Consider the following 25783-nt stretch of genomic DNA (forward strand, 5'->3'; position numbering starts at 1 on the left):
AACATTGACACACTACCATTATCTAATTTACAAACCCTATTCAAATTTTACCAATACCAAATTTGTCCCAATACTGAGCTTTACAACAAAAGAACCATTTTTCTCTGGTCCAGGATGATGGGCTGCATTTAGTTGTTTTGCCTCCTTAGCCTCCTTTAAACTGGACAATTCCTCAGATTTCTTTGTTTTCAATGACCTTACATTTTTTCAAGAGTATAGGCCAGTTACCTTGTAGCATGTTCCTTAATTTGGGTTTGACTGGTGTTTTCTTACGATTAGATTCTGGTTACGCGATTTTGGTAGAGATAATGGAAGGAAATTTCCTTCTCAGTGCGTCATGTGGTACGTGGCTGCGAAGCCAGCTTGTCTCACTATTGGTGAGAACTTTGATCACTTGGTTAAGTCTGCCAGGTTTCACTGCTGTAAAGTTACTATTTTTCTCTTTTTAATTACTAAGTATTTTGGAGGGGGTATTTTGAGACTAAATACCTTCTTCCTCATCAAACCTTGACTGACTCGTTTTAGCATGCATGATTCTTGTCTGAATACTATTCAGATGGTGATTTTCTGACTCCATCATTCCTTCTACAGTTTAGTTGGCATTTACTTTAAGGAAGAGCTGTTTTTTCTCCCCTGTTCATTCCTTCATTTATAACAAAACAGATTCTTACTTAATTCAATTTTTTTTTATAATCCATCTCTATCATTTATTCTGATACTCAAATGTATTTATTTTGATGACCAGATTTGGCTGATTCCTGTGTTTTGGCATGGCCAGCTATTCCTTGAGCACATCCTTACTTTCTGGTATAAGATATTCCAGGTTTATCTTGTATTTTTTCCTGCGTCAGCCCTAGAATTAGTCATTTTGCTCAGAAACCCTGGATCCTTATAGGGAAGAACAGAATTTAGAAACCAAGATTTGGGCGCTAGGTGTGTATGTATGCTGCTACTACATGGGGGCAGGGGATTACTGCTTCTAGGTCATCTCAGTAGACAGGAACTAGCGTGTGTGTGTGTATGTTTATTATGTATGTGTTATGTAGGTATGCTAGATCCATGCATACACTTATTTTTGTATCTGTATACCACCATGAGTTCATAGCAACACAGCCAATATCCATCGCAAGGTCTATTCTGTCCTTTGTCTTCTCCAGCAATGAAATCTGGCTCCCATTTTTCTCAATATATTTACTTACTTGCTCATTCCTAAAGTACAGAGAAGCTAGTTTCAGAATTGCTCAACCTTCCCACTGCAGAAAAAACAGCCTACGAATGCGTTAAACACTTGTTTACAGTTCTTTGTGACTTTATTTATGAGAGTATACAGTCAAAATAATGTGTTCAAAATTTTACTTTAGTTTTTGTTCCGTCATCCTTCAGTGTGGTTAGGTTATTCATTTGAAATACTTATGTTAGTTTTTTTTTTATACTTCATCTTAAGAGTTTTTTTTTCCACCTACACTTGTTGATGGTATTTTACAGTATGTAAAATATTAATATGATTCCAGGTTAAAACTACATATACTCAAAAGTGTCACCAGCCTTCATACCTTCCACCTCCATTCAGCATCTCCATCCTTTCACCTTGTTTCCACCTACTGTCTGTGGGCAACCCATCTTACTAGTTTCTGTTTTATTCTTGTTTTTTCTTTTTCCAAATCTTTTCCTCTTTTTTTTTTTTTTTGCCAAAATAACCAAATACATGTGTATTTTCTTATTTACTCTTCCCTCTTACACCAGAGGTAGCAAATTATAAACACTCGTGAACTTTGCTTTTTTCACTTTAACAGTATATTCTCAAAATCACTCCACTGTATGTAATGTGTTAACTATACCTCAATTAAAAGAACAGGTCCAGGGCTATTCAGATTATCAGTTTCTTCTCAGGTGAACTTTGATGGTTTGTGTCTTTCAAGGCAATTGTCCATTTCAGTCAGTTGTTTAATTTAGTGACATAAAGATAGTCTTAGTATTTCCTTATTAAAAAAAAAATCTAAAATTTGTAGTGATGTCACCTCTGTCATTTCTGATGTTGGTAATTTGTGTCTTTTCCCTTTTCTGGATGTGTTTGGCTAGAGCAAGGATCTCCAAACTCTTTCCTAAAGGCCAAATAGTAAATATTTAAGGTTCTGCAATCTGTATTGTGTCTATGGCAACTACTTAACAATGCTGTTGTAGAGCTAACACAGCCATGGACAATACACTAACAAATAAATGGGTGAGACTTCTAATAAAACTTTATTTACAAAAACAGCGGGATTATAGGCCATAGCATGGCAACCACTGTGTTAGAGATTTAACAGTTTTTATTTTTACTACATTTATCAACTTTGGTTCCATTGACTTCCTTCACTGTTTTTTTGCTTTCATTTAATTGACCTCCATTCTGACTTTTATTACTTCTTCTGCTTACTTTGAGCTTAATTTTTAATTTTTCTAGTTTCTTAAGGTCAAAGTTAAGGTCAAAATTGAGGTCACTGATTTGAGACCTTCCTTTTTAATATAACTGTTTGGTGCTAGAAATTCCCCTCTAAGAATTGTTTTACCTGCATCTCACCAAGTTTGATGTGTCTTCATTTCATTCAGTTCAAAATACTTTTATTTCTTCTTTGACCTATGGGCTATTTAATAGTATACAACTTAGTTTCCAAATACTTGGATATTTCCCAGATTTGTTTTTGTTATTTCTAATTTAATTTCACTGTGGTCAGGAAACATACTTTGTATGAACTCAATCTTTTAAAATTTATTGAGACTTGTTTTTTTTAATCCCTAGAGTATTCTCCAGGCCATAAATGTTCTGTATGTACTTGAAAACAATGTGCATTCTCTTCCAGTTGGATGAGTGTTATATAAATGGCAGGTAGGTCAACAATGGTTTATATCCTTACCGATAGTGTCTGTTTCCTTGTTCTGTATATTACTGGGGGAGGGGCTGTTTGAAATCTCTTGTTATAATTGAGGATTGTCTGTCTTTCCTTATAATTCTATAATTTTTGTTCCATTATTTTCAACTCCTGTTATTAGATCTGCAATAACTTATGATAGTTATGCTTTTATTTAATCAGCCTTTTTATTATTATGAAATGACCTGTATTCTTTTTAATATTTGCTCTGAAATATACTTTGATGTTAACATAGAAATCTCAATAATTAATATTAACATTTCTCAGCTTTCTTAGTGTTAGCATAGACATCTTTTTCCATCTTTCAGTTTTATCCTATTTGTATCTGTGTATTTAAAGTCAGTTTCTTTTGGTTATGATTTTGGTTTGGGGGCCAATCTGATAATCTGTCTTTTAATTGAGGTGTATAGGCCATTTACATTTAATGTGATTATTGATATGATTGGGTTTAAATACATCATTTTCTCTGCCTCGTGTTATTTCCTTTTATCTCTTTTTCTGTTTTCTTTTGAATACTTTTATGATTGCACTTTATCTCCTTTGCTGGCTTATTAGTGATCACTGTTTATTGTATTATTTAAGTAGTTGTTATGGGACTTACAGCATACACCTTTAACTTACCTCAGTCTAGCTTTAAGCGATAGTATGCCACTTCATATTTAGTATTACCGCAGCATGGTTCCCAGCCTCGGTGCTACTGTCACACAGTTATTTCTGTATTTGTTATAAGTCCCCAACACACTGTTGTTCTGTTTAAAAAGTCAGTTATCTTTAAAGAGATTTAAATAGGAAAGATGTCTTTTGCATTTACAGTAGTCATTATTTTGGTATTTTTTCTTTCTGCTGATCCAGATTTCCATCTGGTGTTTCCCTCCTGCTTGAATTACTTCCTTTAACTTCGTTGTGGTGCAGCTCAGCTTTTGTGTGTCTGAAAAGGGCTTTCTTTCTCCTTCACGTATAAAAAATTGTGGTAAAATACATCTAACATGAAATTTTACATTTCAATTATTTTAAAGTGTACAGTTAGGCGGCACTAAGTACATTCAGTGTTGTGCAACCATCACCACTATCTAATTGGAGACTTTTCATCTCAGAAGGAAGCCCCATACCCACTAAGCCCTTACTCCCCAACTACTAACCTGATTTCCATCTCTAGGTACTTGCCTATTCTCTCCTTCCCTATTTGAAAGATATTTTTGCCAGCTATAGCTCCTCCCCACCCCTCCCCCTGATTTTAAATATGTTGCTCTACTGTTTTCTTACTTGCACTGGTTCCAGTGAGAAGTCTACCATCTTTATCTTTGTTCCTCTGTACATAATGTGTCTTTTGAGGGGTGTTTTTCAGATATTATCTATCACTGATATTAAGCAATTTGGTTGCAGTGTGCCTTTGTACACTTCCGTGGCGCTAAGTATATTCACATTATTCTGCAACCATCACCAGCACCCATCTCTTTGTTTTTTGTGCTTTAAGTTCATTAAGCTTCTTGCATCCTTGAGTTTATAGTTTTCAATCATATTTCAGCCATTATTTCTTCAGATTTTTTTCCTTCTTTCCCCATTTCCCCCCTCTGGGGGATTCTATTTACACATACATTAGGCTGCATAAACTTGTCCCATGGCTATTGATGCTCTTCACTTTTTTGGATTCTTTTTTCTGTGTTCAGATGGATAGTTTCTATTCCATGTCTCCAGGTTCACTAAATCTTCTGTAGTCTTATCCGTTGTTAATCCATCCAGTGTAGTTTTCATCTCAGACATTACAATTTTCATCTCTGAAAGTTCAATTTAGGTTTTTTATTTCCCATGTCTCTACTTAATATGCTCATTGTTTCTAGCTTCTTAAACATATAAAATATGGCTCTAATAATTGTTTTAATGCCCCTGACTATTAATTTATCATTTGTATACTTTCTGGGTGCTTTTGCTGCTGCTTCGCACGTCTGATGGGTTTTGATTGGATGCCAGATATTTCTGAATTTTATCTACTTGGGTGCTGGCTATTTTTGTATTCCTATAAATATTCTTGAGCTTTGTTTCTCATATTTGGTTACTTGGAAACAGTTTGACCCTTCTAGAACAAACTTGTAAGCTTTCTTAGGTAGGGCCTGAGCAGTGATTAGCCTAGGGCTAGTTTTTCTCCAAGACTAAGGCAAAACTGATGTCCCATAAACTGTTTTTCACTCTGGCTGGTGGAAACAGGAACTGTATCTCGTTCTTCCCCGGCTCTAATCTGTTTGGGCTGGTTCTTTCCCCAGCCTCTGGCAGTTTCCTTAATTCATGAGCTTTTCAGTACTCAGCTACATACTTGAGTGGGATTCTCAGCAGAGCGACAGAGTTCTCTCTCTGTGAATTCTTTCCTTTTTGCTCCTCTGCCCTGTATGCTGGCTGCTTTGGTCTCCTTAGATGCCTTGTCTTCTCAGCTCAGGGGGACGGTTGGGTTCCACCCTGGCTTTCCCCTCCCTTTGCTGCTTACTGAAAACTACCCCGACCACAAGCAGAGGCAATGGTAGAGCCCACTTTGTTTCTTTTCTCAGATCTCTGTCTTTCAAGCCTGATGGTCTTAAGAACTGTATACTTGTCATTTTTGTTTGTTTGTTTGTTTTTGTCTTTGTCCTTTTAGAAGGGGAGGGTAAGTCTGGTTTCTGTTCATCTACATTGGCTAGAATTAGAAGTGTGTTGAAAGCATTACTTTTACTTTCTAGGTTGTTATAAAGTCTGATGTCATTCTGATTTGAATGTAACTGACTTTTTGCCTTGAAGCTTTTTAGAATATCTGTCCCTGGTATTTTGAACTTTCCCTGTGTTCTGTGTTGGTAGTTTCTTTTTCCATTCAAAGACACTTAGTGAGCACTTTGTCTAGAAACTCGTCCTCTTGAGTTTTTCAGATTTTTCTTATAATTTTGGTAATTTCTCTTCTATGTTCTCCTTCTTTGCAGAATTCCAATTACAGTTGGATGTTGACTCTCTTAGACTGATCATTTAAAATTTTTTATTGTAGTTGATTCACAATGTTGTGTTAGTTTCTGGTGTATAGCATAGTGATTCAGTTATATATTTTTTCGTATTTTTTATATTTTTCATTATAGGTTATTTACAAGGTATTGAATATAGTTCCCTATGCAACACAGTGGGACCTTGTTATGTTTTATATATAGTAGTTTGTACAATATTATATGTTACAGGTACACAATAGTGATTCACAAATTTTTAAAGGCTATACTCCATTTACAGTTATAAAACATTAGCTCTATTCCCCATGCTGTATAGTACATTCTTGTAGCTTATTTTATACCTGATAATTTGTACCTCTTAATCCTCCACTTTCATCTTGCCCCTCCCCTTCCCTCTCCCCTCTAGTAACCACTAGTTCCTTCTCTACAGCTGTGAGTCTCTTTTCTGTTATATTCACTAGTTTGTTGTGTGTTTTTAGATTTAAGTGATATCTTACAGTATTTGTCTTTGTCTGACTTCACTAGTGTAACGCCCTCCGAGTCCATCCACGCTGCACACCAGAAACTAACGTATTACATCAACGGTATTTCAGTTAAAAGGCAACCAACCAACCAACCAACCCACCCACTTAAAATACAGGCAGAAGAACTGAACAGACATTTCTCCAAAAGAGGAAGCGCAGATGGCTCACAGGAACATGAAAAGTTGCTCAACATCACTAATATCAGGGAAATGCAGATCAAAAATCACAATGAGAGATCATCTCACACTTGTCAGAATGGCCATCATCAAAAAGAACACAAATAACAAATGTTGGCAAGTATGTGGAGAAGAGGGAACCCTTGTATGCTGTTAGCGGGAACGTAAATTGGTGCAGCCACTGTGGAAAACAATGTGGAGGTTTCTCAAAAATCTTAAAATAGAACCATCACATGGCCCAGCAGTTCCACTCCTGGGCATATATCAGAAAAACAAAAACATTGACTCAAAAAGACACATACACCCCGCTATTAACAGCAACCAGCATTTATTGTTCGTGTACTTTTTGGTCATGGCCATTCTGACTGGTGTGAGGTGATACCTCGTTGTTGTTTTGATTTGCATTTCTCTGATAATCAGCGGCACTGAGCACTTTTTCATGTGCCTGTTGGCCATCTGTATGTCTTCTTTGGAGAAATGTTTGTTTAGGTCTTCTGCCCGTTTTTTGATTGGGTTCTTTTTGTTGTTGAGCTGTATAAGCTGTCTGTATGTTTTGGAAACGTGTCTTGGTGACGTATTTCTGTTGGATTTACATTTAGGAGTGGAATTGCTGGTCACAGAGGAAGTGCATAGACAGCACCAGTTTTCCAAAGCAGTTGTCCGATACATTTCCTCAGCAGTGGGGGAGCGTTTTGTTGGCTCCACATCTTTCCCAACCATGGTATTGTCTTTCTAGCTCTTTTGGTGGTGGTGCAGTATATATACCTTGTTGTGATTTTAATTTGCATTCCCCTGATAACTAATGAGGATAGATATCTTCATTATTGGATGGTGTAATTCTGTACATATTTTGAGTGTGTGTGTGTGTGTGTGTGTGTGTATATATATAAAAATATATACAGTATACTTTTTATATATAAAGAGGCAACTTGTTAAAAAGGAGATGGCCTCCTCCACCATCCCAGACAGCAGGAGAGTCCTTGCTGTGCTCGGAGGGCAGAGGTAACTCACGCCCCAGCTGCGCATGTCTGACAGAGGTCATCTCTCTGCTCTGAGTGGTCACTTTTGCTCCGTTTCTAGCACCCTGAAGACAGACATGAGAAGAAGGGAAAGTTGCTTGTTCCTCATCTGAGAGGGTTCTTGCTCTTTGTGTAATAAAGACATACGTAGAACGCATTCGCTAAAAGTGAGCACTGACTAATGGAGTCAAGAGAGTGAGAATGAAGTGGGTCTGAGTGAGGGCTCCCACAGAACACGGGGAGGTGATAAATGAGTCAGGGAGACTGGCTGGGTTTTCCTGAATGCAGACCACAGGGGTGTGTGTGTGTGTGTATATCTGTGTGTGTGGTCAGGAGTATGTCTGGGACGGACACAGGAGCAAGAAGAGGGCAGAGTCAATCGGAGCTGATAAGTCCTCACTCTTCTGTGAACTTTCCTTTTGCAAGAAGTAGTTCTAAATCCCTGCCTGTGCCGAGGGAGGACACGTGGGCTCAGAAAGGCCCGGACTTTACTGGAGCAACAGCTCACTTGAGGAAAGGCCTCACACCGGCACAGGAGCAGAGACCAGCGCCAGGACAAGGAGCGGGCAGAACCTGCAGGGCCAGGCTTACCTTTGACCTCGGATTTCCATCCTGTCAATCCAGCTTTCTATACGAAGACAGAGACTCGGGGTGCCGAGCAGTCGGTAAGCGCGTGGGGCAAGAATCGCTCCGAGTGCAGAGACCATAATGATTAGAAACACTTTTATTTCCTGGCCTCCTGGCGACCCTCAAGCATCAGAGCCAGCCGAGCGCACTGGCCTTTGAGTCTTCTCAGCAAGAGTGCATGACGACCACACAGCGCTCAAGGTCAATCAAAATTAGATGAAGGTTATTTATTGGTGCAACTTTTCCTGTCGTGAGCTTCCTTTACACAGCAGTGGTGTAAATGGCATCAAATTGAATGAAAAGTTTGTTAAATGCAACCATAAATAATTATAATAAATATACATCAAGTAACTTTACAGCACACGTTTTTTAGGGCCAAGGTTTGGATCTGTCTGGACCTCAATGTGCTCTCTGGGAGAAGCAGTCACGTTAGCAGCAGATCTAGTCCAGTGATGGGCCAACAGAAGCTCACCAAACCCCTCTTGGGGAGGTAGCTGACAATTCTGAGTCCATCCAAGGGATAGGAAGGATGGGGGGAACAAGATTTAAAAGTACGAGGAGGAAAAACCACTTCTAATAAATCCAGAGGCCATTTCATTATGCAGAAATGAAATAAGAGGATCCTTATGGTCAGGATGACCTCCTGACGTGACCCCCAGTCAAGGGGGCTGCGGCCCCCGGGAGGGAGCGGCCGACCGTCTTCCTTCCAAGCAGGGCAGCTGCTTGCAGGCACTCACCTCCGGACGTGACTGCTCCTGCATCAAATGTAACTGATGCAACGAACGATTCATCCCGGTTTATCTTTTCCTTAGGTCTGGGAATCTTTTCTACAATGGTCCTTAACGCATTTCCTAAGAATAACAGGGAGGAGATGGATGCTAATGGCTCTAACTCTAAAATCCACACATCTTTCCGACAGGCCAGGGCCACAGCAGAGAAAGGAGGAGCACACCCTCTTTCTCTCACCAGCATTCACACTCCAAAGCCTCCTAGACAGCACTCACTCAGAGCTCCCACTATTCACAATATTGTACAATAAATACAGTGACGCGATTTTGCGAGAACTGGCAAGGCCCAAAATGACAGTGTCCAACAAGACGGCATATGCTGCTCTCGAACAAAGTACCATTGGACAAAGACCTATTTGGGGCACGAATGCACTTTTGGGGCAGTGGGTGAGCCTGGAGCAGCTCAGCCCTGGCACACACACACGTGGGGCGGGGAGGGGCCGCACGGCAGGCCTGGCTAGAGGGGCGGAAGGACCCCCGGTGTCTCCATCTGGACTTGAAGGTCTTAGTCATGGACGCAGACCTCAAATGGGCAGAGCATCTCAGAGAGCTCTTGTTAAAATGGGATGTGGCCCTTTCCTCTGTTCCTCACATTACAAAATCTGCAGCGAGGCTGGGCCATTTCTGAGTACGCAAGTGGGGCAGGCTTGAATCGTGTGCTTTCCTGTTCAATCAGAGTCTCGGGAGAAGGCCCCCACCTGAGCACTGTGCCTCCAACTCCTGAACTGAGGTGCAGCTGGCCTGGCTCTGTGAACTCAGGTAGAGTTACCCTTTGGTCTTCTGGTCCTGAACAGCACTCAGCGGGAACCTGTCGGACCAGGGCCCAGAAGAGTCGGAGAGCAGAGAGGGCTGTCTGGGTGGGAAGGGACAGGGGAACCACTGTGGGCTTTTCCTCAGAAAAAACCTAGACCATAAACAAGGTTCTAAAGCCCGAAGATGAACACACAGAGCTCGCTGGGCGCGTCTCCCATGTTTGGGGAACTAGCCCAACCATTTCGAGGTGGAAGGAGGCCTGCAGGAGCCGCGTCCAGGAGAACCTCCAGCTCGGGGCGGACGGGCACGGCAAGCCTGTGGTGACGCGCTGCAGAAGGAGCAGGACACTCTGTGGGCCGAGGGCGTCTCACTACCAGCTTCCTGCTGGGTGGTTCTATGATGTGGAACCAGCTGAGGCATCGGGGCATCAGAATCCAGTGGCCACGAAGGACAATGTCCAGGAAGATCAAATGAGACACAAACTGGGACCTAAACTATCCTACAAACATACCACAAACAGGTAGCAAAAGAACCGACCCACCACGAAACATACAAATACATAAGGGTAAGTCTTCCACGAGGCCCCGGAATGTGGACAAAAGTTTGGAAAAGCAAAATGTCGCCAACTCCTCACGCAGGGCCCCGGAGGGAAGTGCCCGCAGCGGCAGGCTTCCCAGGCCGGTGGAGCGGTGCCTTGGTGACAGCCTAACTCGGGCTTCCTCCCCTCAGCCACTCAGTGGGTCTTCGCGGTAGTGGATGGCACAACGAAGTTTCTCCAGCATGATTTCCAGCGAGGAGTACTGGGGAAGCTTGATCATGAACATGCAGGTCTCCACTCGGATGTACCGAGAGTCTGGGGAGCCTACAGGAGAGACATCGGCCGGCGTTAGTGTGGGCCCGGGTCCCACAGAGGCCTGGCTGGCCCCTCCGCCTCCAGGTTTGCCTTTCTCGGCGGATGCAAGCTAACCCCGAGGCCCAGCAGGAGAGGGACGAGGGCCTGCAGGGCGGGGCAGGGGGAGAGTCTGGGGGAGGAAAGGGCAGACCCGTAACCACCCCGTACAGCACAGGCAGCAGGTTGCTGACTTGTGACAGAATCTGGCTGCAGGCAGGTTTGGCCAGCAAGGAGTTTTGTTTTGATTTTTAAAATTTAATTATTTTGCTGCATTTAAAAAGTTAGAAGATCAAAACATTTCTGGATTTGTAGCTTTTTAAAATTTCAGAAGACGTGTCAACATCAAGCCTGTTCTGCCACTTGGTGAAGGTCAAGTTTGAGAAGCACATGACCTCTGACCTCCCTCCCTTGGCCTTTCCCTCATTTACTTTTGGGCTTTGGTGTTTGGGGGTCCCCGTCCATTGCTCTCCCCCCTCGTGCAGGGCCTAGCAGCCCTGGCTCCAAACAGAGAGGCATGTGTGTCCCCACTTGGAACATAACCGGGGGGGCCAGTACCTGCTGTGCCATCCGGGGGGGCAATCTTCATGGGGTACGGGGGCACATGGGCTGTGTCGGGGCCCCCGTCTTTGCAGGGGCAGGTGAACGGGATGCGCTCCTGGTTGCAGGCAAACTTGATGAACTTGCACAGCTCCTCCTGGGCAAACATCTCCAGTGCCCCCCAGAAGAACTCGATGTGCTGGTCCGTCTCCATCAGCCCCACCTGGTACATGGTGTGGGCCTGGGGAAGAGAGATCCCCAGACGTAAGCGGGCCTGGCCCTCTGCTAACCCAGTGCCCCCCAGGCCGGGCCCAATCCCGGGGCAGGGTGCAGCAGAGAAACGATGGCCGCAGGACACGGGGAGAGTACAGTGGTGGCCAGGCCCACAGAGAGCTGTAACTGTGTCTGTGTGACCGTGGCCTGTGCACTAGGCCCCGTCCCCCACTGACCCCACTGGGCGGGTCCTGTCACGATTCCCAGTAGGTGAAGTCACTTGGGCAAGGCCTCCCCACTAGCACAGGCAAGGGCCGGCCTGGCTGAGGCGTGCAGGAGGCTCGGCAAAAATGTGCTTCACCTTAATTCACGGGCTCTGGAGGCAGGTGATCCGGGCCCCAAGTTTGACTCTACCGCTTCCTGGCTGGGTGACCTTGGGCAAGTGACCTCTCAGCTTCAGTTTACTCAGCAGAGACAGGGGTTAGCACAGAGCCTCCCACATGTAGGGGGACAGAGTGCGGGGACACAGGAGGTACTGACAGGCCACTGCCGACTCGCCTGCCAATCCCGCCCAGCCTGGCCACCGACCTTCAGGAACTCGAGGTTGATGTAAGGGAGGCCGCACGTCCGCAGCTCCATCTCCAGCGGGCTGAGCGTGGTGAGAAGCTGCAGGGGGATGATGGCGCCCAGGCCCGCCCGCACGGCCGTCACGCACTCCACGTTCTGCAGCTCCCGCAGCCGCAGGCTCCGGATGGCTGCCGCGTAGATGTCCTTGTTCTCCCACCTGCAGGGTGTGGGGGACGCAGGTGAGGGGCGATGCCCTGTGGGCTGCTCCAGGGCCCGGGGGTACAAACCCGCTTGGGCAGAGGGGCCCAGGCCGGTACCCAGATCTCCCAGACCTGGCAGCTCATGAATTCCTCTCCTGCTCTGGGAGTCACCTGCCTGAGTCCGTGTTTCTGAATAAGGTCCTTCCACTGAGATATTCCACCCTCTCTCCTGGTGCCCCAACTCCTGCCTCACGACCCCCCTGGAGGAAGCCCCCGGCCCGACCTCGGCCCCGTGCACTCACGCCACAGGGATGTGCCGGCCGCGGCTGCACAGCTCCACCTCCTCGCCCGTCATGGTCAGGTAGGTAAACCGGCAGCAGGGCTTGTTGGGCCCGTCAGGGCTCTCGGTGGCCAGGTGCTGGGAGGCGATCTCGGCGCACAGGGCCTCCAGCTCGGTCTCGTCGTCGATCTGGAGGGAAGGGGCGGAGTGGGGCTCACTGCTGCCCGGCTCCCGAGGCCCCCGGAAGACAGAACCCCATCCCTAGTTGGGCAAACACTGGGTGTTGTTTGGGCAGGTGGCACAGGCCTGGGCCGTCAGCCTTGCCATCAGTTCAGGGTTAGGCACATGGACAAGGCCTGTTGGCTCTGGTACCCCGGCTCCCTCCGGGGTCTTGCCCATCCCCTCCAGACGGAAGCCTCGGCTGGGCTGTCTGCCTGGACACCGTCTTACATCTCTTGCCCGCTTCAGGCCCTCGCCGCTACCCACAGCCCCGGGAAGACTGCTCAGAGCAGCGCCTGGCAGTGACAGAACCCCGAAGCCCACAGTGGGAGGGGTGTCCTGCTTTAACCCTTTAGACAATCCATCATCAGCTGTTTCTGCTGAGAAGCCAACTGCTATCCAGGACCCCGGCTCTGCTGCTCCCCTGCATTCGTTGCCGTCAAGAGGCAGCTAAGGGGACTATGGAGAGTCCGGCAATGAGGCCCCTCAGAGGGCCTGTCATGTCTGTGTCGGGGGAGGCCGATCAGCTGACATCTCCTTCTGCTGACAGATGCCACCTCCTCTGACACGAAGTCTGCTCCCCGGAGGCCAAACACCATTGGCCCAAGGCGGGGGGGCTGGATCAGAGGCCACCTCCACTCTCCACTGGGACAGTCTCTGTTCTGAGGAGAGCGTGTGGGGCCAAAAAGCACAGGCTTTCCAGCTGGACAGACCTGAGCCCTGCTGGTGGCTCTGCTCCCAGCCAGCCCACCTCTCTGAGCCTCACCTCCCTCCTGGCCTTGCCGTGAGGACTTCTGAACACAGCCCTCCAGCACGGGCCTCACATAATCGGGGAGTAGCTCGGCGCTCCCTGGCCACGGACGGGAGCCCCAGCCTGGCCTCGGCGACTCTGCTGAGCCACTGGGCGGACGTGGTGGCAGCCTGAGCCCCGAGCACAGGTGGGCGGGCCTGCGTGTGGAGGGGGGCAGTCACACACTGCTGTGGTCGCTGTGTCTGTGGGTCCCAGCACACAGGGCAGGGAGAAACAGCCCTGTTCTCCAGGCCCTGGCCCAGGTGAGGCCCTGCCCAGGTGAGGCCCAGGAGCTGATCTCCCATGCTCTTCGCGAAGCCCTCAAACCAAGCGCTTAAAAGTGGAACTGGCTCTACTTGGAGCAGTTCCCACCCAACACCTCTGCTCATTCAGTGGCCAGGAACCCTTCACCCCTGTGTCCTAACAGGCCCCACAGGCTGGTCAGGTCGCCCCGTCTGCTGCTGTCCACAGGGAGGGAAGCCAGCGGCTCCTGTCCCCGTGAGGCAAGCCTGGCCAGCGGGGATGCCCCAGGCTCCCTAATGTTTTTCGGGAGAGCCCCGTCAGTCTGCGGGTGGGACACAGAGGCCTAAGCAGACAGCAGGCCACAGGGCACTGCCACCCCAGGAAAACACGCTTTTCACTTACACTCTCGAATTTCTTGACATAATTGTAGGTGAGTATGTCTGCTTCCTGCAGGTCCTGGTCGGGGTCCAGGGGCTCGCCCACCAGCGTCTTCCAGAAGGAGGGCAGGAGGTCCAGGGGAAGAGGAACATCTGCTCGGATCGCAATTCCCAGCAGCTGGCCCAGGAAGTGCAGCAGCTGCTCCTCGCCGTAGGTGATGGGGCTTGGGGTCAGGATGTACTTGCCCTGAAAGTGGAGGCGGAGGCGAGGTGACTGACGTGTGCCTCTGCTCCCCCTGGAACATGTGTCCCCGGCCCACGTGACCCACAGGAGGCGGGAAGGACCCCCTGCAAGGCAGGCCCCTGTCTCAGAGCTGTGCCGCCAGAAGCCTGGTGAAAGGACCAGAGCCGATGAGGACACGCGCGCACGCGCCCAGCCACCGCCCCTCAGGGAGCCGACGGCTGGGGCCTCAGCATCTTACCTTGCTCTTGTTGACGGCGGAGCTGGGGCACAGCAGGAGGAGGGAGAGCGAGGAGCTCTGAAGCTCTTTGCACACCTGCCACAGAAAGTGGCGGAAGGAGCCGCCTGCGGGACAGACGGGGCCTCTCAGTCCTGCCCCCACCGGGACCAGCACCTCATCTGCCCCCTGACCGTGACTTTCTCGGTGGAGTGGAGAGAACTCGCCTGAGGGCTGGGAGACTGGACCTGAACCCGTGGGGCCGGGGATAAGCTGGGTGACCCCACCTCAAGGAATCATTCCACTTCCTGACCGGCCTCGGCCCCTCCATCTCTCAACTGGAGGCAGTAATTGTACCGACCTCCAGGCTAGTTTCAGGGATTTGAAAAGATCAAAGGCAGATCCTACTCAGGGCACCTCACAGCTGCAAGCTGACAATGACACGCGGGCTTGTGGGACCCACATCCATGTGACCCAACAGCAGGCCCCGTTTTCCTTGGCACTGCCTCTTGCTGAGCCCAGGTGTCCCATGTACGTTCAGTGAGCACTAAAATGGATGCACCCACGGTTCTGTGCACAGGGCAATGGGCAAGGAGCAACCCTCTCCTGCTGCTGGTCCAAATGTGCCTCTGGGTGTCTCGCAAACCTCCTCTCTGTGGCTGGGTCTCCTCAGCCCCTCCCTGTCAGTACCCTCAGGTCAGGGAGCTCTGAGGACAGCTGTGCACACACTGTTTGGTCAGAGCCAGGCAGAGGACTTGCTTGGGGACAGATGTCAGGGCCTGGCCCTCACTCAGCTTCCACGGAGAAGCAGGAGACCCCTGTCTGCTGAAGCTGCCAGGCCAAGGGCTGGGCTTTGGAATCACACAGACCTGGGTTTGAACCCCAGCTAGCTGCCTGACCTTGGGGAAACTGCTTAGCTGTGTGGAGCCCCCATTTCCCCATCTGTGAAGTGGGCCAGTGCTGGTGTCATGAGGAGTGTAAGGTGTTAGCCTGGGCCTGGCACGTTCTGGTATCTCAGTGAATAGAGCTGCGCCCAGGGAGCCTGGAAGATGTGCCCAGAGGCTGCCACAGTGCTGGCCAGTGCCCAGTGGAAGAATTTTCTTTTCCCTTTTAGCATGGGAAGCATTTCCTGGATGTCTGGGGCCAAACGTGAGTGAAAAGGCCACGAGCAACTTCGTCTCTCACAGGGCGCATACTAGCTTTTAACCCGACCAACCCCACAAATAGGCACTCTTCCTGGAGAAGTCAATCCACACTGAAGGTGTTCTCTCCTGGGTCCACACAGCAAGAAACTCGCCCCCAGTGCTGATCAGAAGCATGGTCTCCAAGCCTGGACAGCGCTGGGCTGAAGTCCATGGGGATGGGGCAAGGCCGGGGGGCTGGGTCTGAAGAGCCTGGACAGATGGTGGCTCTGGGGCAGCCCTGCTCCTGTGCAGAGCAGGGACATGAGGACATGGCTTTACTCTGGCTAATGGGGAAGACCTCGGTCCATTTAGGCTAAAAATCACCCCGGCAATTTTTACATCTTAAACACAGCCTCCCTGCCAAAGTGGCTGACTGAGGGCCCGGCGGGGGGGCTGTCACTTACTGGTGCCGTGGACCTCCTCCCCAGTGAAGCGGATGTTGAAGGCATAGGTGGGGTCGCCGCCGCTCGCCAGCTTGACGCAAAGCTGAGAGGACGGCACAGAGGCCAGCTGCCTGGCCGCCTGGCAGAAGTAGGAGTTTTCAGAAGCTCTGATCTCCCCTGGAGAGAGAAACCAAGTGGTCGAACCCCATGGGGGTGGCTCCGGCCTCCTACCAAGGGACAGCCGCCTGGCCGGCCCGGCCTGCTTCCGCCGCCTTGCCTCCTTCCTGCTCCTGGAGCATCTCCGGACTTTTCACGCCTCCACCACGTGGGTCCCTCAAGGAGCCCACCCCATCCCACGTGGTCGGCCCCTCCCATCCTTCCGCGTGTCTCCTGGGGCGGCAGCCCACCTGGCTCCTCCTTTCCTGTCCCTCCTGACATCTATCTGTTCACAAGCTGTGGTGGGGACGCCTGGCTGCCTCCCCAGTATCCAGCCTCCCCTCTTCTTTGGTGCCAGAACCCTGATTTGAGCAGGTCCATGGCCAGGACTCGGCCCACCTCTCCCGCCCTCCCCTGCAGCCTGGAACAACGAGCCCCGAGCCCGGGAGTGACTGGGAAGTGGAAGCCACACGCTGTCAGAGCAGCCCTGGACCCCACCTCTTCTAGAGGCTTCTTTTATGTGTAAGAAATAAACTAGTTTAAGCACTACTGTCAGCATCATCTGGTCTGTGTAGCTAAGCTCACCTCCTACAATTTCCAGTGGGTCCAGAGTGATCTCCGGCGCCGCGTGGTCAGCTGTCCTCTGCACGGTGGCGTTCAGCACCCGATTCATGACTGTCACCTTCGTGTCATAAAAGATCAGCCCTGAAGGGAGGAATGTGGGACAGAAGCTGGGATGGCGCGGCTTCCTCTCCTTCCCAGTCACCCTGAGGCCTGGTGGAGGCCACACTGTCCCCTGTGGGTCTGTCCAGTCTCTTCTGGGACGGCCTGCGGGCCCCTGGGGAGGACATGCTGCAGGGAGCACAGGAGGTCCCGCCCTGCTGGAGGGCAATTCATTAGTATCCACCCAAATGTGAATGAACCCAGAATTAAACCTGTGGACCCTGCCACGCTCAGGAGACACCTCACTTTCAGGAATACAAACCCAAGTACACAGAGAACAAGGTATTGCTGTGGCCGCTCCTGAAACAACAAAAAATAAAAACCACCGAAGCATCTATCACTAAGGATGTGGGCACCTGCATGGCGGACGGTCAGGCAAGGAGGTTCTGAGCACGTTGACACAGATCTGGGCAGCAGAGTCACAGAACAGAACATATAAAGCCCAGTTTTTAATTAAAAAACAAACAAAAAAAATCAAGTGTGTGTCCATTTGTATGTGAACAGAAAAGTCTGGAAGGACAGACACTCATCTGTTAGCAATGGTCACCTCTGCAATGCAGGGGGCAGCTAGAGAGTCAGAGCTTTAACTTGATCTATTTCTAAATAATCTGAAAACATTTTTAGTAAATTTATTTTCTCCCAGTTTGTTAGTAACTGCTCTTGGGGGTACCCGCTGCTCCACAGGAGACTGTGTGTCAAACGTAAGGCTGGGTGTCGGGGTGTCACCCTGGGCAGCCGCCAAGGCCAGGTGACGGCGGCGACCCCGTGGTGGGGTCCCAGCCCGAGGGCCCCCGGCACTGACCCTTGGCCTCCTTCAGCAGGGCGGCGATGCTGTGGGTGTACATGGGCGTCTGGCGCAGCTCCACCAGCGGCAGGAAGAAGGTCTCCAGCGTGGTGTTCAGGGACTGGAGCAGGGCGAAGCGCAGGCGCAGACTCTCGATGGGCACGTCTGCAGGGCACAAGGAGCGGTCAGGCGGGGGCTCGGCCCCGTGAGGCCCAGACTCCCCATCTGTGAACGATCAGGTGGCCCGGTCACGGGGAGGGCCCTGAGAGTGGGGCATTTCAAGTGAGGCCAGGAGGCTCCCACAGGGGGTTTTACCCCTGGGACCCAGAGAGGCTGCTTGTGAGTGAGTGGGGCCCCGATCTCCCTGACCGTGTGCCAAGCAGGAGCGAAGGGCGAAGTCCAGGCTCTTAAGGAATCCAAGGGCCCCCTCAGCCGGCCTTTGGGGCTGTGCCCGGGCTGAGTACCATATTTTGAAAAAATTACAGGCTATAAGAAGTTGCAAAAATAATGCAGAATCTTGGGTACCTCTCACCCAGCTTCTCCCAATGCGACAGCACACATCAAAAACAGGAAACTGGGACACTGGCAGATTTTACTTGTCCGCCCTCACACCTGTCTCCTCTCTAACTGGGAGACGGACGTTCACCTTCACAGTATCCGGACCCGTGGCTAAGCGAGGCCGAGAGGGCTAAGCAGAGCCCGGGGCACGTGCGGCCAGGCACAGAGGCCGGTCCAGGACCGTTTGCCAACGTGCTATGACAGGGGTCATCTTGCAGGGATGGATTTGTGGGGAACGTCCTTTGTGTGCAGAATTCTTTTGTATATTCCTAGCTTTTGATAAAAACCTGCGGCTCTCCTGTAATTGGGGATGAAGCCTTTAACACATGCATCCAGACTGCACTGATCCCGCTCGCCCCCGACGCCAGCCGGGCATCTGTGGCGGCCCCTGGGCGGGGGCCTCGCCTCCCAGCCACCGTGCTCTCCCGGGTCAGCTGCCTGGCTTGGTTGCGCTGAGCACATGATAAGGCCTCACAAACTCTAATCTGCCGCAAGCACAGCTTCTTGTCTTTCTCTTCCTCTTTTTTTGCCCACCTGGTTCACAGCGGGTGTTCCCAAGGATTTGTTTAATGGACGTGTAAAGGGCACCTAGTTCTTCTAAACCCCCCGCGCCGTCGTGGGGGAGGCCCCCACAGGGCAGTGCAGAGGGTGGACCCCGAAAGGCTTCCCCATGGGGCCACGTACTCAAGAGACAGGCCACCCTGGGGTCGGCGGCGTCCGCGGGGTCCAGATACACCTCGTGGGGATGCAACCGAGCGGGCGTGATGGCCAGGTGGCGGCACAGCCGGTTGATGTACTGCACGAGCGCCACGTCCATCTCCAGGGTCCACTTCCTCGAGGCCTTGTGTGCGTGCCGGACGTCGATGCAGGCGCACCTGGGGCAGGGAGAGGCAAGGTGGGGCAGCAGCGCCGGGGGGTGGGGGGGGTCGCTGGGCCCCTCCAGAGCCACATCCCAGCTCCCAGAGGGCGTTTCTAAGACAGCCTTGCCTCCCAGGTGTTTCTTGGTGCTCAAACAAGATGCTGACTGCAGAAGGGCTGCTCCTCGCTGGGGGAAAGCTCCTTCCAAAAGAAACAAGCTGAGCGGGCTGGGGTCAGGAGGGAGGACGGCACAGCCTGTGTGGGGAGCTGGGCCGCACACAGCCATGCGTGCAGCCCTCTCGTCTGTGGGCAGCAGGGTCTTACGCTTTCCTCAGAGGCCACGTACTCAGGAGACAAGGGTTAAGGACAGGGTTCTGGAGTCTAGGCTACAAAGCACAGCTACTTCCTGAGCCTCAGTTTCTTCATCTATAAAATGGAGCTGGTGACAGCTCGGCCTTGTGTGCTGTCCTGAGGACTAAGAGGATGCTGTGATGCACACAGTACGGTGCCCAGCACCTTCTGGGGGCACAGGAAGTGCCAGCTGCCGAGTGACTGGGCCATCAGCCCTTACCCAGCGATCCCACCCCCGGGTTCATCCATGGAGCTACTTGGACGAGCAGGCAAGCTGCGTTTGTGAGGCTGCTTCACCACAGCACCTTCAGCCCTAAATCACACTGCCCCTTAATTGTGGACTGCTGGGCAGCCACCAAAATCATCTGGTGGCACAGGACCGAATGACGTGGGAAAATGAAAAAAGCACACTGCGGAGTGGTGTGTCCTGTCTGACCCCACCCTACTGGACTGAAAAAATCTACCCCCGCAAAAATGTTGGGAGAGGTATTTACTGAAACATTTCAAAGTGATCACCCCGGGCACAGAGCCACAGGCAATCTCCTCGTGTCTGTACACGCTGCACGCGGTTTTACTGAGTGCACGTGTCCCTATTCCACAAACATGGAGCTATTAGCCTAAGAAAGGATGGCAGGCGGCAGGCGAGGGGACAGGTGCCTCTAGTTCTGGAGCCCAAGGCACCTCAAGTGGGCCACATGCCACCCAGGGTGCATCATGGGGAGGTCACCTGGCTCAGGGAGGTGGTGGAACCTGCTGTCAGGCTCTGCTTGCTACAGGCCACCTCTGTCCTACCCCGAGAGTGCTCTGAGGGACCTAGCCTCCTTTGGAAGGGGATCCCCTCTGCCGGGAGGGTCCCCTCACAGCCCCTTCCAGGCTGGATGTGTCAGGGCATCGCTGTGACCCCACAGCACAGCCCTTCCAGCTGTTTCAGATGCATCATCTTGGAATTAGTTTGCAGTCCGATTTGCTCCCTTCCCACTTGGAATGCATTTTCTAGTCGAAAGTAGGTGAATCTACTTTTAACAACTGCCTCCCCTCTGGCCCCAGTCATGACTCTTACTGGTTTCCAGTACCAGTCAGAGAACTTGGCCCTGCCACCATGATCCAAGGCCCATCTGTGAGCCTTCAGTGAAGGTACCAAGCGCTGGTCCAAGCAGCAAACAATTTCTCAACTCTGAAAACAGGGTTTTAAAAAGGCATGCTCCTGACAGCCATTCCTTCTCTGAGGCCCGGGACGTCCTGCTGCAGGGAAGGATGGTGGACCTGCGTGTGGGAGAGCCTAGGGAGAGCGGGGAGAAGCCAGGGGGAGAGGGAAGGGAGACTTTTTTTGGTTTGCCAACATCCTGTCTGCCTGGGATTCACTTACAGCTAGAAAGGGGAACAGTATTTCTTTGGTCCTGGAGACCTGGTGACTTGTGACTTGCTGCGCTCCTGCCTGAGGGGAAGAGAGGGCAATGGAGACTGGGAGGGAAAGTGTGGCTCCAGGGAAAAAAGATTCTTCTGAATAAGAAATCATCCCTGATAGGGACTGAAATGGGTCCCCTTTCCACCAATTCGCATATATTTCACTGTATTTGAAAAAAAAAAAAGATTATTTGGAGACAGGGCCTTGAAAAAGAGGTAATTAAGGTTAATGAGGCCATAAGGGCGGGGCCCTAATCCGATAAGGACTAGTGTCCTCATAGGACGACGGAAGGCCACGTGAGCGCACAGCAGGACGGAGCCCTCCCGAGAAACCAACCCTGCGGCACCTTGGTCTTGGCCTTCCAGCCTCCAGAACCGTGAGACAATAAATTTCTGTTGTTTAGAACAGGGCTTGTTTCCAAATGCGTGAGAAAACCCACCTTTAACACTTATGAAAAATTAGCAAATAACTCAGTAGGCGTTAAAAACAGGCCCGATGGAATGGCCCCCCAAGAAGTAATTTCTTGGGGGAGCTTCTAGTGACGGAGAACAACCTTTACACCAGGTATCAGCGGGCACTGGTTCTTACCTCTCAAAATGAAGATCGTAGCCACAGGACAAAATGGCCCTCCAGACACTGCGGATGTCTTGCTTGGCTCGGTCAATAACAAACTTGTGAAACCCTTCCAAGGTCAGGTACTTTTCCTCAGGGACTGCTGGAAAGGTGTTCACAGTGTTAGGAGAACCCAGTGAGAAGCGAGGGCCTCACAATGTGCTCCCGTCACACTCTGTCTTTCAGGGCCCAGTTCATCCAACCCTCATTCCGCCTCCCGTCACTCCAGGGCCCGCCACCTGGCCATCTCACCCACTGCCCAAGACAAAATGACCCGACCTGACGGGGACTCTGAGCCGCAGCCGCGCGTCGTCCGGTGGGTCACGGATGGCGCAGCGCCTTCCCCTCAGTCCTGACTTCCTATCAGCTCAGAGACACTCCCCACTAAGCCATTCTGTGACCACGAGAGGCCCTTCCCCAACTCTCCCCGGGGCCTTCAGGAAGCTAGGGCTCTAATGCCCCAGGTAGTGCCTCTTCTGAGCAGATCTCCAACCTTTACTCTCGGTCGCACTCATCTCTCTTCCCTAGAAAGTGCGGTATTTCGGGAGCTGCCATTTCGCCCTCCACAAGTTCGATCGGCAGAGACAGTGTCCTGGGGCATAATCGGAGTTGGCCAGGGCTGCCTTCCGTGTCTGAGGCAGGGCTGCCCAACCTCAACTAAAACCCGAGGGAGCCAGCGGTTGGGGGAAGCAGGGAGGCTGGTCCCCAGGCTGGAAGCCGCCCTGAGCCCACATCAGACCCAGGCCTCTCACTCACCTTCTTGTTTTTTGGTGGGTGACTTTTCCGGGTCCTTTTCGTCTGGCTTGCTCTTCTCCGGTGACTTCGGCTTCACTGTGGGCTTCTTCTCGCTCAAGGCAGTCCTGCTATAGACCAAAGCAGCGGGATCAGAATTCCTCACACCCAGCCCTCCTCCTGGCAGAGGGTGCGCGGAACCTCTCCAGGCTGCGGTTCATCCTCCCCCAGCCAGGGCTGATGGTTCAGCCAGGGCTGGGGTCAACGTCAGCTTTGTTCTGACCAAGAAGAGTTTCCTGAGCAAACTATAAGGACAAATCGATGCTTTAAAATGTGAAAAATCTCGAAGAGACACTTTTCCAACATTCTTTGTACGTATTTCAGAGCTGCACTGTCCAAAAAGCAGGCACCAGCCAGGTGTAGCTGCTTAAGTTTAAATTACAATAAAATCGTAAGCTGAGGTCCTTGATGGCACTTGCTCCACTTCAAGGACCACACGCGGTCAGTGGCTACTGTGCTGAAGGGCACAGGGAAGCAGCAGAAAGTTCTGCAGGACGGCACTGATTTAAAAGCACCATGTATGCATCCTTAATTAATAAAAGACACTTTTTTCTCTGACAGTTTAAACAAGTCTGCTAGAGACTCCTGCTCGGTAATACTTGGCCATCTGAATTTCAACTGTGAGTACTTGAGAGCCATAAGCTTGTATCTAAAGAATATTCTATTAAATATGCGTGCACATCCACACATGGACTATTATGTAGCTATTTTAAAAAAGGACGGGGGAAGTTCTTTTTGTGCTAATATGGAATCATCTCCAAAATTAGTTGTAAGTAGAAACGGCACGGTACAGACATTCTGTACGGTTCCCGACACTTGGGTGTGTATACGCTTGCTGGTGTACACAGAAGAGTCCTGGAAAGCTGCGTGAGTGACACAGGCAGTCTCGGGGAGGGGAACCGGGAGGCTTAAGGATGGAGGGGAAGAGGGGTGGCTTTTCACTGTGTATGCTTTTGAATATTGTCCTATTTTAGCCATTTAAAATGTAAGAAAGTAATACACATGCGCAAATAAAACATCGTGCAGTTATTTTAAAGCATTTGCTATGTGTGGGGTGATTCAATTTTTCCAACATGCACGTAGGTGCTTTACAGCCATTCTACCACGACTATATGTCTTATGTGTGGGTAAAGGAATTAGACTTTTTCAACAATTCTGTGCATTTTAGATGTTTTATTAATTCAGACTAGTCTGCTTTCCAGCTGGCACGGTCCAGATTTGACTATCCTTGTGCGTCAAATGAAATGTTCTCTTGCCGTTGACGAGGCCGAGGACCACACAGACTCCAGCAGCAGAGCAGAGCCGAGCCAGGACTCCCCAGAGGGGCCAACAGCCGCCCAGGAAGCCTGCTGAGCGCTGGCCCCGCGTCCCCCAGCCTGGCCCACTCTCCGAGCTCCTCGGTCACGCACCTGACGCTGTTGAGCACGGCTTTGTCCTTGGCCGGCGGCTTGGTGATGGGCCGCTTGGTGCTCACCACCTTCCCGGGGTGCTGCTCCTTCCCGGCCTTGCTGTACTTGCTCTTGTCGAACTTGGGCTTCGGCACGCCGTACTTCCTCAGGATCTGCAGGGCACCAGGGCGGGAGGGAGCTCAGGCTCGGCCCGGTGCGCCCCAGGGCCCAGCACAGGCGCGGCGGGTCGGGGTGCTACCTGGGTGAGCTGGTCCTCCAGCACCTTTTTTGGAGGCCGGACGTTGGTGAAAAAGAGGTGGAGGAGGTTGCCTGGCGTCTGGGAGTTGATCTGCTCTTTGCTGAGGTAAATGTCAGACACTTTGATGGGCTTCACGGGGGTCAGGCTCAGCATCTGCTCCGAGTGGGCACAGCTCTTAAATATCTCCGTCAGCACCTCTCTGGCCCCGGGCACCAGCTTCTCTCCTGTTGCAGAGTGGAGGCAGGGCAAACAGTTCTGCCGTGAGCACGCTCTGTCAGGGTAAGCCCCCTGCAGCATCTGATTTGTTTATTTTCCATCAACAACTTATTTCTGAAGGTGGGAAATGGGCATTTAGTGGCGATGACGCCCTGCCCACCAAGCCCTGGTCTCCCCTTTCTGGGCACACACCTCAGTGACACCCGTGATGTGGACCGTGAGCCCTGCCGGGGCCCGTGTGCTCTCTGCTGTGCTCGCCCCCACCGCTGGCCAGGGACATGACAAGCCCCAGGGATGGCCGGCCTCAGGGCTCTCTCTGGGCTCTGACGTGTGCAAGAAATAATTTTCTACCGGGTTGGAGCCTCTGTACCCCGGGTCTCTGTACTGTGGCGGTTGAACCCCTCTTAACTTCAACAACACATCTGTGAGGGACAGTCCTCAGGGAACAAGGGGACGTAGAGGCTCAAGTATTTTTAGTGCGAAGTACAAGTTGTTCAATGAGTTATTATCAGAGGACACGTTTCAAAACTAGTACAACCAGCAGATGGAAAAGAAAGTTCTCTCAAGTAACAAGAGAACTGTCCACAAGCACGAGAAAAAAGATTTTTTTTTCTGGCCCCAGACAAGCACTCCAGAAGGCGCCCTCGCCTTTCCTAAGGGGCTAGTCAGGACCCATCTGCATGTTCCTCGAGGCCGAGGGCCCTGACCTACGAGCCAGACTGACGTGCTCATCGCGCCCCTCTGCTCCCGCGCCATCCTCCTCATCCTCTTTCTCGGGGGGATCTGACCTTCCAGAGCCGCCTCCAGGTCAAGCCCGGCTGAGGGAACCAGAGCACAAACTGGAGACCTAAGAGCTGACTCAGCAGAACCACAACTTAAAGAAAACATGTGTGGCTGTTACGTGGCAAATATGTTCTCAAAATACTGAGTACCTTATGTGGAAGGTTTGACTATCACACAATCAGGAACTAGAACTAAATTCAGACTGAAGTATGAAAAGACTGGTGAAGCATTAACTACGGCAGAAAAGGACCTCCCAGCTCCCACAGATCTTACACCTGCCGCCCCTACGTGGTGCAGCTGAGAGTTGAGGGAACACACACCAGTGAGGGAACAGGGCCGGGAACAGGGCAAGGAGAGGGAGGCAGCCCCTCAGGCGCAAGATTTCCGAAAACCTCAGAGATCAAGATACATATTTTAATACAGTGTTCAAAAAAGAATCAAAATTAATACAAAAAAAAACCCATGATGAGCAAAATATTAAAATGGTACCATGCCAACTGTATGAAAGCCAGATTCAAAAGGAAAAATCAGTAATTCTGATCTGTCTTTATTAAAATTTTAGTATTTTGTTCACCATGGATATTACGCATTTATTTTGATTTTTGTAAATTTTAAAATATTATTCACAGAGATAACTGAGTTTTGGGGGGACCTCACTCTGGTCCTAGTCCTGAGGGAACATTTCAAAGTTTCATGATTAGGGGATAATAATTTGAAACAACAACAAAACCCATACTCAATTATTACATTTCTGTCCTCAGAAAACACGAAACAAGACAAACTCAACGACTCTATTGTGAAGTTT

General features: G+C 50.4%; 1 protein-coding gene across 10 annotated transcripts in view; it reads right to left on the reverse strand.

The window, feature by feature from the left end:
* Positions 1-8291: 8291 nt before the first annotated feature.
* The window catches only part of HECTD4 (HECT domain E3 ubiquitin protein ligase 4), a 164631-nt gene continuing 147139 nt past the window's right edge, over positions 8292-25783 (reverse strand). For 4 of the 10 annotated variants that reach the window (XM_074355854.1, XM_074355850.1, XM_074355852.1 and 1 more), the window contains exons 63-76: positions 23980-24203; positions 23742-23893; positions 22297-22403; positions 21517-21643; positions 18999-19189; positions 17775-17921; positions 16835-16954; positions 16115-16270; positions 14551-14654; positions 14094-14315; positions 12462-12628; positions 11981-12176; positions 11198-11420; positions 8292-10612 (exon numbers count right to left, since the gene is read on the reverse strand). In XM_074355854.1, the coding sequence (XP_074211955.1) occupies positions 10476-10612; positions 11198-11420; positions 11981-12176; positions 12462-12628; positions 14094-14315; positions 14551-14654; positions 16115-16270; positions 16835-16954; positions 17775-17921; positions 18999-19189; positions 21517-21643; positions 22297-22403; positions 23742-23893; positions 23980-24203 (2273 nt within the window). In that variant the 3' untranslated portion in view covers positions 8292-10475. Of the gene's footprint in view, positions 10613-11197; positions 11421-11980; positions 12177-12461; positions 12629-14093; positions 14316-14550; positions 14655-14678; positions 15955-16114; positions 16271-16834; positions 16955-17774; positions 17922-18998; positions 19190-21516; positions 21644-22296; positions 22404-23741; positions 23894-23979; positions 24204-25783 lie in introns of those variants that run through there. The other 6 variants (XM_074355855.1, XM_074355853.1, XM_074355849.1 and 3 more) reach the window with 4 other exon arrangements.

The sequence above is a fragment of the Camelus bactrianus genome, chromosome 32 (assembly GCF_048773025.1).
Source record: "Camelus bactrianus isolate YW-2024 breed Bactrian camel chromosome 32, ASM4877302v1, whole genome shotgun sequence".
NCBI lineage: Eukaryota > Metazoa > Chordata > Mammalia > Artiodactyla > Camelidae > Camelus > Camelus bactrianus.